This window comes from Nelusetta ayraudi, unplaced genomic scaffold, assembly GCF_046127955.1.
Source record: "Nelusetta ayraudi isolate G7.1 ecotype Tasmania unplaced genomic scaffold, CSIRO-AGI_Nayr_v1 ptg000072l, whole genome shotgun sequence".
Lineage (NCBI taxonomy): Eukaryota > Metazoa > Chordata > Actinopteri > Tetraodontiformes > Monacanthidae > Nelusetta > Nelusetta ayraudi.
The window spans coordinates 1,042,388-1,052,440 of record NW_027466122.1 but is presented as its reverse complement, the minus strand read 5'-3'; the positions used below and the strand labels follow the sequence as shown (position 1 = coordinate 1,052,440).

Sequence of the window (10,053 nt, the reverse complement as noted above, 5' to 3'; positions counted from 1 at the left end):
CAGAATTTTCCTTTGAACAGCTTTGGCAGAATTAAAAGGCTCGACGGACTGAACAGACCAAACACACCCTGTAAAAAAAGCACTGAAGTCACCTTATTTCTACTCTTTTAGAGAGAAATCTCTGTCCACGCAGCCACTTAATGACATGACAATAGAAAAGTTTGGCTGAGCGCCAGGAGCTTAAGATGAGTTCTAAAAATAACTCCCCGCTCCGCTGAGACAGTTTAACACAGGCCCGTGTGGCACGTTGACAAATGCCACAACTGCCCCGCTGATGTCCTCGTCCAAGTAGCGCGCTATCACCCTGCGGTCCGAGGCGACGCCCCGCCCCCAGGACGCAGAGATGAAAGTCACGGTGTCCTTGTCACCGCGGCAGCTGCATCCCGTGTCTTCTGCTTTGATTTGTGCTGAGAATCGGAATCAGGGTTACTCAATGAAACCTCAAAACCGTTCCGTTTGACTGCCAATTCCTTTCCTGAGTGAAGGAGAAAAAGAGGAAATGTGTTTTTTGTTCAGTTCTGCAAAATTCACTGATTATAAGTGTTTCACGCTCCACCTGTCAGGGAACTTGATTGAAATGAGAAAAATCCATCCTTTAGTTTCTTTGGAACCTTTTAGAAAGCATGTGCAAGGTGCTTTTGTGATGTCACAAAGGGCTCTCAGGCCAGCTGCGGCCGTGTTTTTCATCCCCTTCAAAACACGCAAACGGACCAACACAAAGTCAAGTGGGTTTCAGCGGGACGTTCAAGGTCAGTATTTGAGCAGCAGGCTATGAAACAAAGGGCCAAGCATCTCATATCTAAGACATCAAGACATGGACTTGGAACATTTCTCCAAGCAAAGCTCCTCCACAGGAATCCGAGATGGAAAATAAAAGCAGGCAGAATAGGCGACCTCTCACATCCCCACATCCAGCCGTGGAAATCAAACCAGAGATGCAACGTTCTGATGTCTGACGGCACACAGAACCTCCTTGTACATGTGTAGAGGCATGAGCAAGCGGTGGCAGAGCCGGCCTTGTGTGACCCGGCGCAGGTGATGTCAGCAGATGTCATTACGGTGCATTAACGTGGTCATCAAAGGAGGACAGATTCAAGTATCACAGGACTCTGTGAGCAGCTGCAACAATGTGGCCTCTGCTCTCGATGGAAACACATGAGCTTCAGTTATCGTGAGGACAAGGCCACTCGGGCAGCTGAAAGGGGAAGGAAGGGCAGGCGGTGGGGGCGGAGAAATTCTGCGGTGTGGTCATAAAACGGAATTTAATTGTGCTGAGTGTAATTTCTTTGAATCGCCCCATCGTGTCTTTTGGTTCCCCCCCGCCCCTCTTTAACCAAACTCTTTGTGTTCACTGTCACGGCAGGAAGGATGCTTCTCAACGAAGACGAAGAGCCACAATCCCAGCATGCAGTGACCCCTGCTGGACACCAGTCACACTGCAGAACATCACTTGTTTCAACGGAACTCAGAGAAAAGCAGGGCAGTTTCCAGATTTATTTGCTTTAAATATGTTCAAGTCACATTTAAATGCATCTCATAAATTAACAAACAGGCTGAAGGTGATTGACAAGTGTGTAATAATACAGCATTTTCAATACAGCTGTTTGAAGGTTGTTGTTTTTTTGGTGAATGATGGAGGATACTTCTGATTTTGATGTATCCAAGTTTGATGTACCAACAAAAATAAAACATCACAAATCCGACGCAGGTGCTTTAAGTCTCTGTGGGAACACAGCGGGCGGCTCCCAGTGTCATGAGGGCCCCGGCGGCTTTTCTGCTTGAGATCTGTTTGCCGGGTCCAGAGCGGTTCCTTCGTACACCACCTTGTTCTTGATCCCGTCCTGGATCATCCTTTGCTGTATGCGAAGCCTCACATTGTTCCCCCTGCAGTAGAACCTGCAGGAGAGGCAGAGGCCATGATATAAAGGCTGAGAAATGAGGAAGAAAAGTCAGCGAGCGTATGAGGATGAGTTGAGACTTACCAGGAGCCCAGCGTGGTCAGCATGAAGCCTGCGAAGCCAACGTCGAAAGACCTCCTCACCCGGCCTGAGGACGACAGGACAGACTCAGACTGTGACCTAGTGACCCTTGGACTCGACAACTAAAATCAATGCCGAAAGGCCGCATGCACAATCGGGTGTTCACGTCGTAAATGAAACTGACTTGTGGCCAGGAAGTGCAGCAGTCCGGCAGCCAGTGACCCTCCGGCCCCGTGCAGGATGGCGTCTCTGGCGCAAGGAGTGTTCTGGACGTCCAGGAACCCCAGCAGCTTGAAACCCTGATGGAGAGACAGGAAGTACTTGTTAACCTTCACCTTAGACGTCGTCCTGTTAGCAGCAGTGGCTAAGTGTGATGGTAAAAACACAATAATACTAAAAGCATACGACTTTTAGCTTCCATGGACAAAGCTGATGAGTATGCAGATGGACCGATAAACGCCAGAATGAATTCTGAGACTGATCTTAACACTCTCTGGACGGCATCATGGGTACCCCATGGTTAGCTAAGGCGCCTTCTAAGTCGACTCTAAATAAAACTGCAACCCTTTAAATCTCACCTTGGCTTTGGTCTCCTCTCCGTCTTCCGTCATCTTCTAAACTCCAACGGTCTCTTCTGTCAAGGTGTCCACTTGATTTATTTCAAAACAAACCCATCATGTAACTCTCCCCTCGCTGTAACCCCTAGGCTAAAGCGCATGCGCGCAAATTCCGTCCCCGATTAACCGCCGGCTTGAGAAGCGGAAGGAATGTTTGTTCCGATGTGCAACGCGCTATTAAGGGGTCGTCCGGTATTGTTTTCTTTTCCAAGTGATTGCGTAGCTTGAACACGTAAAAGTTCAATTGTTGGTCATCTTGATGTAAACTACTAAAAAAAAAACCCTCTTTATTATTTATTTCTTTTCAATTAATATAATTTTCCTCCTTTTGCACCATATTCATTGCTGTAATTATGCAAATATCCCCAATATGGGATGAATAAAGGCATTCTATTCTGCAGGAACATTACCATGAAATGAGCTATTTATTTAGAAAGTTGATTATAAACATTTTGCTTATGTTTAGACAACCACTCTATTAAGTATTTAACTATCAATGCTTGTTTTTTCATACCTTTATTTTGTTTCTGAGTTGTTGACTGAGTATTGCAATAAAACACAAAGGCTAGACGTTTGATTTAGGAAAAGAGCTGATTTCTCTCACCAGCAATCCTTGGACACAATTACTGAGTCACTTTATCCTGTTCAAAAAATAAATTAATAAGTACATAAATAAATAAATAAATGAAAACTGAAACCGCGAGAGCAAGATCACCAGTCCATGGTGGGAAATCCATATAATCCATCCATGATTAGTTGATGGGGAGACAACCTGCGACCGTCATACCTGTTCCTGGATACCAAGCTTCTCTCTACTGTATAAAAGCTGAGCAGGAAGCAGGGCCAGGAACACCTCCTGCAGTCTCCCAAAGGTAAGTCGGGCTCTTCACAAACTCAAATGCAGTTTATTAAAGTTAGGTGAGTTCATTGCATTCTTTTGGACCAGAGCTGGAAACCTCTCACAAACCTTCTCTGACCTGCAGGATGATGGCAGTGTCGCTCAGCTTGCTTCCAGGAGCCCTGATGTTCATCTGGCTTCTGGCTCCTGCAGGTGAAACGAGTCAAGTGAGCGATTCTATCTCCTCTTGTGTTGTATTTTCATCCAAAACACCGCTAAACTCCCACCTGCAGAGGCCTTCCAGCTGCCGCCGTGCCAGCTCGTCAACCAGACGGTGTCTCTGGAGAAGGAGGGCTGCCCCAGGTGTCACTCGGTGGAGACAACAATCTGTAGCGGCCACTGCATCACCAAGGTACCGCCGTACCTCGAGCACGCTCGGTTGCCTCACAAAAGTGTTTATTCAAAGTGACTGACACAAGTCTATTGGGTTGCACTGAGTTTGTCATGTATTTTGCCCCCTGTGTCACCTTTAAAAGGGGGAGAAGCAATTATCAGTTGCATCATAGAGAAGATAAATACCTGATATTGTGTCTGGGTACATTTTTTTTCAATGCCACATCTCTATTTTCAGTCAAATTCTGATGAAATGTTAGCTTTTACCTCTGAAAATTGAGTTTTCTTTCACAAAAGGTGAAGTTTTACAAGATTACACCGTGGCTTAAGTGCTCCAGATCATTTCCTCATTCAAATCTTGATTTTTCTTTTTAGAGACTTTAGAAGAAATAAAAACACAACTCAGTAAATCTGCAGAAAACTGCATCTTTCGCTCTCTGTTTGTAGGCTATTGCCAAAACTGACACTTTGATGGATCATCTACATGTCTTGGCGCGGTGTCATTGTCATTTGTGACTTCACAGAGCAAGGAAAATGATTAAAAGGATGAGCTTTCACCAAATTGACAGGGCAGAAGCACAGCTTTTTTCAGTTGTTTTTCACGTGAGCTTGAAAACAATAAAGGCTCGTCTTGTCTTATCTTATCTTGCAACCTTCCCCTGCTTCCCTCCCCAGGACCCCGTCCTCAAGATCCCCTTCAGCAATGTGTATCAGCACGTGTGCACGTACCGCGCTGTGCACTACAAGACCTTCGAGCTGCCCGACTGCCCTCCCGGCGTCAACCCCATGGTGACCTACCCGGTGGCCCTGAGCTGCCACTGCGGCCGCTGCACCATGGACACGTCGGACTGCACCTTCGAGAGCCTCCATCCCAACTTCTGCATGAACGACATCCCCTTCTACTACTAGCCACCACACCGAGGGGCCGGCAAACACCCCAGAGAGGTCGCTTGACTGTTTTAAATAAATATTAAAAAACATCTTTGGCAGAGTTGGAGTTTTGTCTTTGTTTTATTCTCGTGATTATCCTCACATAAAAATAACATTTCCCAACATGAAAGAATTGCACATATTTTGTACTGTGAATACAAACTCTGCTTTTATTTTTAAATTCAGAAGTGACTCATTCAAAATAGGTTTATCATTAATAAAAAAAAGGAAGGGATAACAATGAGTGGAGTTTAAACTACTGTTAATAGCGTCCAGAAAACCCTACAGCGTCTTTAGTTCTGTGCTCTTCTTCTAACGTTGTCCAGCTCAAGCTGACCAGTGCAGCTCTGATCCTGCAGCTCCCACGTCCACCTGCATCCACTGCTACAGTTGGGACAAATTCTATTTGGGCAGGTCCCTATAACTGCACGAGACAGTTGCGGCAAAAACCTGGCAGATCCTCGTGATATTTGTCCAGCGGCTCCCCTCAGTTTCCGTGACTGAGAGGATCTTTGGTGCTCTTGGATTCCAGGAAGATTCCCGGAGCCTGTGTGCTCTCCACGAACACCTGCATCACCCTGGAAACAAAATGACAGGGAGACGATCTGGTTCATGAGGGATGAAGGGATGAAATATGAAAGATGAGGAAGTGAAATGGTTAGATGGAGGGCAAAAGGAACAAGGTGTGCAAGGACGAGGGAAGAAGTGAGTGAGTGCGGTATGAAGGTATGATTCAATACGGGTGAGGAAGGAAGGAAGTGAAGATGAGCAGGAAAATTGTTCCGCTGCACTGTGTCAAACTTCATGTCCAAGCGCTGAAATCTGACTGACTCTAACGACCTCTGCTTCTCCACATCGTCGATGGACTCAGGCAGACGGACGCCCTGCGTCTCCGGGAGCAGCAGACTCAGCAGGCCGCAGGCAATGGGGATCAAGCAGATGATGACCTGGGGGAGGACAGTCCACACGTCCTCCAGCAGCAGGATGAGAGGAGCCACGGCCACGCCCACACGAGCCATGGAGTTGTTGTAGCCGAGGGCGTTTTGCCTGGCGACACGGAGGAGGAAAAAAGGGCTGATAAGAAGGTGGACCACACGGAGGGACATGTGGAGAAACGAAGGTTTCTGCCCCCACCTGATGACTGTCGGGTAGAGCTCGGCTGTGTACAGGAAGATGGTCGTGAAGGAGGCTTCTGAGAGGCCTTTTCCAAGGATGGCTACAGTGGCTCGCAGGTGCCACAAATCTACAGCGTGGAAGTAAAAAAAATAACAGCTGAAAGAACATCTGCAGACCCGAAAAATCATCACCTTTAATCCCAACGACGACGGAAACAGGAGCAGTCGTCAGCGTGGAGGTGAAGGTCTAAACAATAGAAATCATCAGCTTGTCAACAATCAACAATGATGTACAAACCTGCGGGGATGAAGATGTTGGCGGCGACGCAGATCCCCGACAGCAGCAGAGTGGCCACCAATAAGCTCCTCCGCCCGATGACCTTGAGGAGCAGGTAGACCATGACCTTGGCCGGCACCTCGATGGCAGAGTAGATGAAGTGCGTGAGGAACATGTTCAGGCCGAACCCGGTGACGTTCAGGCTGATCCCGTAGTAGGTGGCGGCGACTCCAAACCTGCAGAGACCAGAGGAGGAGGAGGAAGGAAGGGGGAGGAAGAGGAGGAAGAGGAGGAGGGAAAGGAGAAGGAGAAGGAAGAGGGATAGGAGGAGGAGAAGAGCCGTTTGTCCTGCAGTCTGGAATATCAATTCAGGTTTGAACCGCTGTGCGACTCTGTCTCACCACACCACCCCAATCAAGAGGCTGATCCTCCGCAACCGTGGGGTTTTGAAGAGGTGGAGGTAGGTGTAGTGCCTCTTATGCTCTTCCACTGCTTCTTCACTGGCGATCGTCTGAAGTGGGAAGCAGTACAGTTCAATGAATGAATCACATCGCTGCTGCTGAGCTCCATGACTGACGCAAAGTCACACAAAGTTCCTACTGTAAGCGGCTCAGTTTAATTCACTGGTGTATTAAGATAAAACTTCCCAAACCTCCAGTTTTGATTTAGACGTCTGCTGCCTTTTGTTGATTGTTGCACATTTGTCCAGGTAGCGCTGGGCTTCCTTCACTCTGCCGTGAGCCAGCAGCCAGCGGGCCGACTCGGGAAGCCACCTGCAGAATAAAAATGACAAGTAGAAAGATTTCTGCTGGAATAACACCCCAAAATATCCACATTCAAATTTGCTTGAGTGTTTTCACACCTGGACAGAAACCACTTGGATTCATTTAAGCTTGTGATAATTTGCCATATTTAAATGAGTCACATGCCAAGCTCTTGTCAGGAAGGCAACGTCTGGCTAAAAATGTTTATCTTCTAATTTATTTTGCTTCTTCACCACAGCTTGATCCAGTTTGTCTGTCTCAATACTTGTAAAAAGTATTGAAAAATCTTTGCTGAAAAATCTTTGAGGGCCAGTTAGATCCAACGTCTCACCCAGGACCTCTTTCTCAACTGGGCTTCAGATAAACTCCAGACAGAGAGTTAAATGTAGATGAACCATTCTGTGTTATCAGGGATTGAGGATACTTGGCTGGGTTACTGGGTTACAGAGTTACAGGGTCACAGAGTTACAGGGTCACAGAGTTACAGTGCTACAGGGTAAAAGCACTTGGTCAACTGGTGCATGGGAGAACTTGCTTCTCTTACCACCAGCATATGATTGCCACCACTAGGGGTGCCGTCATAGTCAACGTCAGCGTCCTCCAGTCTCTGATCAACCAGGCGCAACCAGCCAGCAGCATGTTGCCTCCAACCCACGACATGCCGCCAATGGCCACGACCAGAGACCTGCTGGCTGAGTCCACCCACTCCAGGACTGATAGGAAAACCAGAGGAAGAGGAAGACTGCATAAGTCATTTTTTTGTTGTTGCAAGTTTTCATTAAGTATTGGTGGCAGTGGGAAGGATGGCCACCTAAAAGCCCAGCTAGTGCCGGGACGAGGCTAAAAACCAGGCCTTTTAGATGAAGTTTGGTGGGAATTTACCGAGAATCAGTGAGATGATGCTGATTCCTGTGATTGAGACGCCCGTCAGAAACCTGAGCACGGCGAACAGGGCGTAGGAGTTGGCGAAGGCACTGGCGAAGCCGAAGACGGTGGTCAGGACGTACGAGACCAGGATGGTGTTCCTCCTGCCGAACCTGGAAAGCACGACGTGGGAACACTTGAGCACTGACTTCTCTCTTCCCGTGATAAGGATTGAGAGGAGCTTCCATGTCACGGAAACACACTTTCTTGGAGGTCTTACTTGTCGGAGAGGTAGCCAAACGCCACTGCGCCGACCATCACCCCCAAGAAGAAGAAGGTGCTCAAGGTTTTCGCCTGGCTTCTACGGTCACAAACCAGGTCCCACTGAAAAATAGATCAGTTCATATATTAAGATATGCTCTATGTAAACGTTTTATTCACTGTGTTCTCCCAATCTCACAACTGGAGTGAAGCAATCGAAGGAACCTGAGTTTTGGAAAGGTTCAGGGAATGTTTCCTTTTAAATGATGGTAAAGTGTGAAATAAACCCTGAAGTTCAGGGCCCAGCGTTCAGCCCAAGTGAATCAATGAATTGTTCAGAGGAGTCATGTAAGCACTTGTTTTCCATTATTAACCAAAATCAAAGTGTGTCTGTATGTTTGGACATATTTTTTTTCTCAAAGAAAACAAAAGTGGTTGCATGGGACTTCAGCTCCATCGGCTCGGTCCTGTTTTTACACCAATTGTGCTCGTGTGTGAGTGAATCAGCCGTTATCTGTGTTATCACTGAGGGCTGCAGGGCTCATCAGGGAACAGAGCTCAACAACTCCACACACTCCAGGCTGGTCAGGACTGAAGGACTGAAGAGACTGAAGAAATTTAAACTAAAAAAAAATATTCAGTTGGTCAGAATTTAGAGGTTTTTAGATGTTTTGTGGCTTTTCTATAAGAATAGGTTAATAAGAGGAAGATGAACAACTGCACAACTTTTATTTCTATTTTAGAAGAATCACAGCATTTATTTCTTTTTTCAAGGACTGCATCTTTGGAAACAACAACTTGAGGCATCACTTTTCCTTTTCTTTGAGTCGATAAAAGCCGAGGTATCAATTAATTTTTACCTCCGTGACAACGGTGGAGGTGAAGGTGTCGTTGTCGTACACCCACCCGCTCCGACACGCCACCGCTGGCAGGTGAGCTCCAGCCGAGACGTTGTCCAGGAGCTGCAGCTGAGGCTCGGAGAACATCCTGCAGGAGTCGGGCCGGCCGTCTCCTCCGAGGGGGATGCTGACGGCCAGCATCTGCTCCTGGGACAAATTCCCAAAGAGTCCCGGCGCCGAGTCGGCCAGCGAGCCCAGGTCGCAGCGGTGGGGCGGCGTCCAGGCGATGAAGTTGTTGAGCAGGAAGTGTCCGGGCGTGACCATGCGAGGGATGCTCAGCATCAGCAGCACCAGCAGCTGGTAGCGGCCAAAGCCCTTCACTTCCTCCAGGATGCTCTCAAACTTCATCTTGGCTGCTCCTTCCCGGCTCCTGCGAGGCGTTCAGGGGTTTTTTTTTGTTGTTTTTTTTTTCTAGACAACCAGAATGCAACAAATCTCAACACACAAATTTGTGGTTCAGAAACTAGAATCGCTGCTCTTCTCCTGTTAGTCCACTTAAAAAACTGATGCCTGCCAGCTTCTCAGCAGACCCTCTGACTCCTCATCATCCACTTATCATGACGGCAACATGATCATTAACCTGTGTGTCACCTTTGGACACTGATGAGTGACTCTCCTTCAAAACCATTACACATTCACAGAAGGACCCAGAGTTAAAGAATATACAAAGATCTGAAACTGTCCGCATCCAATGGATGGAATATGTAATAAATTATATAAAAAATCTATAAATAAAAGCAAATAAACTTTGTTTTAAAAACAAAAAACAAAAAGATAATCTCATTCCAAAAGAGTGAAATTCTTTTTTCTTTTTTTAAAAAATGTTTTTAAGCTATGTTTTAAACATCATCATTCCGAATTTTCCCACAAACAAACTAATTCTGGAATCGCTGCTTTTTTCTTTTCCTTCTTCTGTTTGCCGAACCGTTTGGTCACCAGACAGTGAAACATGAAAAAAGTCGACTCACAGCTTCAGGTTGGGGTTCCAGTCAAGTTCCACCTCAAAACACGAAACTCCAGTTCATGATGAACAAAGGTCAGCGGATCAGGATCTTCTCGTGTTCTTCTCACAGTGGGCTGCCCCAGAGGGAAAAAATAAAAATGTGTCACTAAAGG

The 10,053-nt window shown here is 46.9% G+C and overlaps 3 protein-coding genes across 4 annotated transcripts; 1 reads left to right on the top strand and 2 right to left on the bottom strand.

The window, feature by feature from the left end:
* Positions 1-1,319: 1,319 nt before the first annotated feature.
* cox20 (cytochrome c oxidase assembly factor COX20) lies at positions 1,320-2,717 on the bottom strand. The gene is made up of 4 exons (XM_076042999.1): positions 2,558-2,717; positions 2,164-2,278; positions 1,983-2,046; positions 1,320-1,896 (listed from the first exon to the last, which is right to left on the bottom strand). The coding sequence occupies exons 1-4, from the start codon at positions 2,588-2,590 to the stop codon at positions 1,752-1,754; spliced, it is 357 nt and encodes a 118-aa protein (XP_075899114.1). The 5' UTR covers positions 2,591-2,717; the 3' UTR covers positions 1,320-1,751.
* A 521-nt stretch (positions 2,718-3,238) lies between these two features.
* Positions 3,239-4,803, top strand: LOC142899457 (gonadotropin subunit beta-2). Its single transcript, XM_076043047.1, has 3 exons — positions 3,239-3,647; positions 3,728-3,846; positions 4,503-4,803. The coding sequence occupies exons 1-3, from the start codon at positions 3,581-3,583 to the stop codon at positions 4,734-4,736; spliced, it is 420 nt and encodes a 139-aa protein (XP_075899162.1). The 5' UTR covers positions 3,239-3,580; the 3' UTR covers positions 4,737-4,803.
* Positions 4,804-4,819: 16 nt separating this feature from the next.
* LOC142899449 (solute carrier family 22 member 7-like) lies at positions 4,820-10,053 on the bottom strand. 2 transcript variants are annotated; one of them, XM_076043024.1, is made up of 11 exons: positions 9,906-10,053; positions 8,899-9,304; positions 8,058-8,161; positions 7,796-7,950; positions 7,458-7,626; positions 6,802-6,922; positions 6,551-6,660; positions 6,171-6,385; positions 5,892-6,000; positions 5,598-5,804; positions 4,820-5,335 (listed from the first exon to the last, which is right to left on the bottom strand). In XM_076043024.1, exons 2-11 carry the CDS (start codon positions 9,283-9,285, stop codon positions 5,245-5,247), a joined length of 1,668 nt encoding a protein of 555 aa, XP_075899139.1. In that variant the 5' UTR covers positions 9,286-9,304; positions 9,906-10,053; the 3' UTR covers positions 4,820-5,244. The 2 variants fall into 2 exon arrangements, with proteins under 2 accessions (XP_075899139.1, XP_075899138.1); XM_076043023.1 differs by lacking the exon at positions 9,906-10,053 and having other exon boundaries at positions 8,899-9,627.

Bases quoted from the DNA above. Each gene is read 5' to 3' on its own strand.
- cox20 (XM_076042999.1), bottom strand. From the start codon at position 2,590: ATGACGGAAGACGGAGAGGAGACCAAAGCCAAG. The intron at 2,279-2,557 runs GTGAGATTTAAA...TCTCTCCATCAG, and splicing joins GAGAGGAGACCAAAGCCAAG to GGTTTCAAGCTGCTGGGGTT. The intron at 1,897-1,982 runs GTAAGTCTCAAC...CCTCTCCTGCAG, and splicing joins CTGACCACGCTGGGCTCCTG to GTTCTACTGCAGGGGGAACA.
- LOC142899457 (XM_076043047.1), top strand. From the start codon at position 3,581: ATGATGGCAGTGTCGCTCAGCTTGCTTCCAGGAGCCCTGATGTTCATC. The intron at 3,648-3,727 runs GTGAAACGAGTC...TCCCACCTGCAG, and splicing joins CTGGCTTCTGGCTCCTGCAG to AGGCCTTCCAGCTGCCGCCG. The intron at 3,847-4,502 runs GTACCGCCGTAC...TTCCCTCCCCAG, and splicing joins GCGGCCACTGCATCACCAAG to GACCCCGTCCTCAAGATCCC.
- LOC142899449 (XM_076043024.1), bottom strand. From the start codon at position 9,285: ATGAAGTTTGAGAGCATCCTGGAGGAAGTGAAGGGCTTTGGCCGCTAC. The intron at 8,162-8,898 runs GTAAAAATTAAT...TCTATTTTTCAG, and splicing joins CCTCCACCGTTGTCACGGAG to TGGGACCTGGTTTGTGACCG. The intron at 5,805-5,891 runs GTGGGGGCAGAA...CCGTGTCGCCAG, and splicing joins CTCTACCCGACAGTCATCAG to GCAAAACGCCCTCGGCTACA.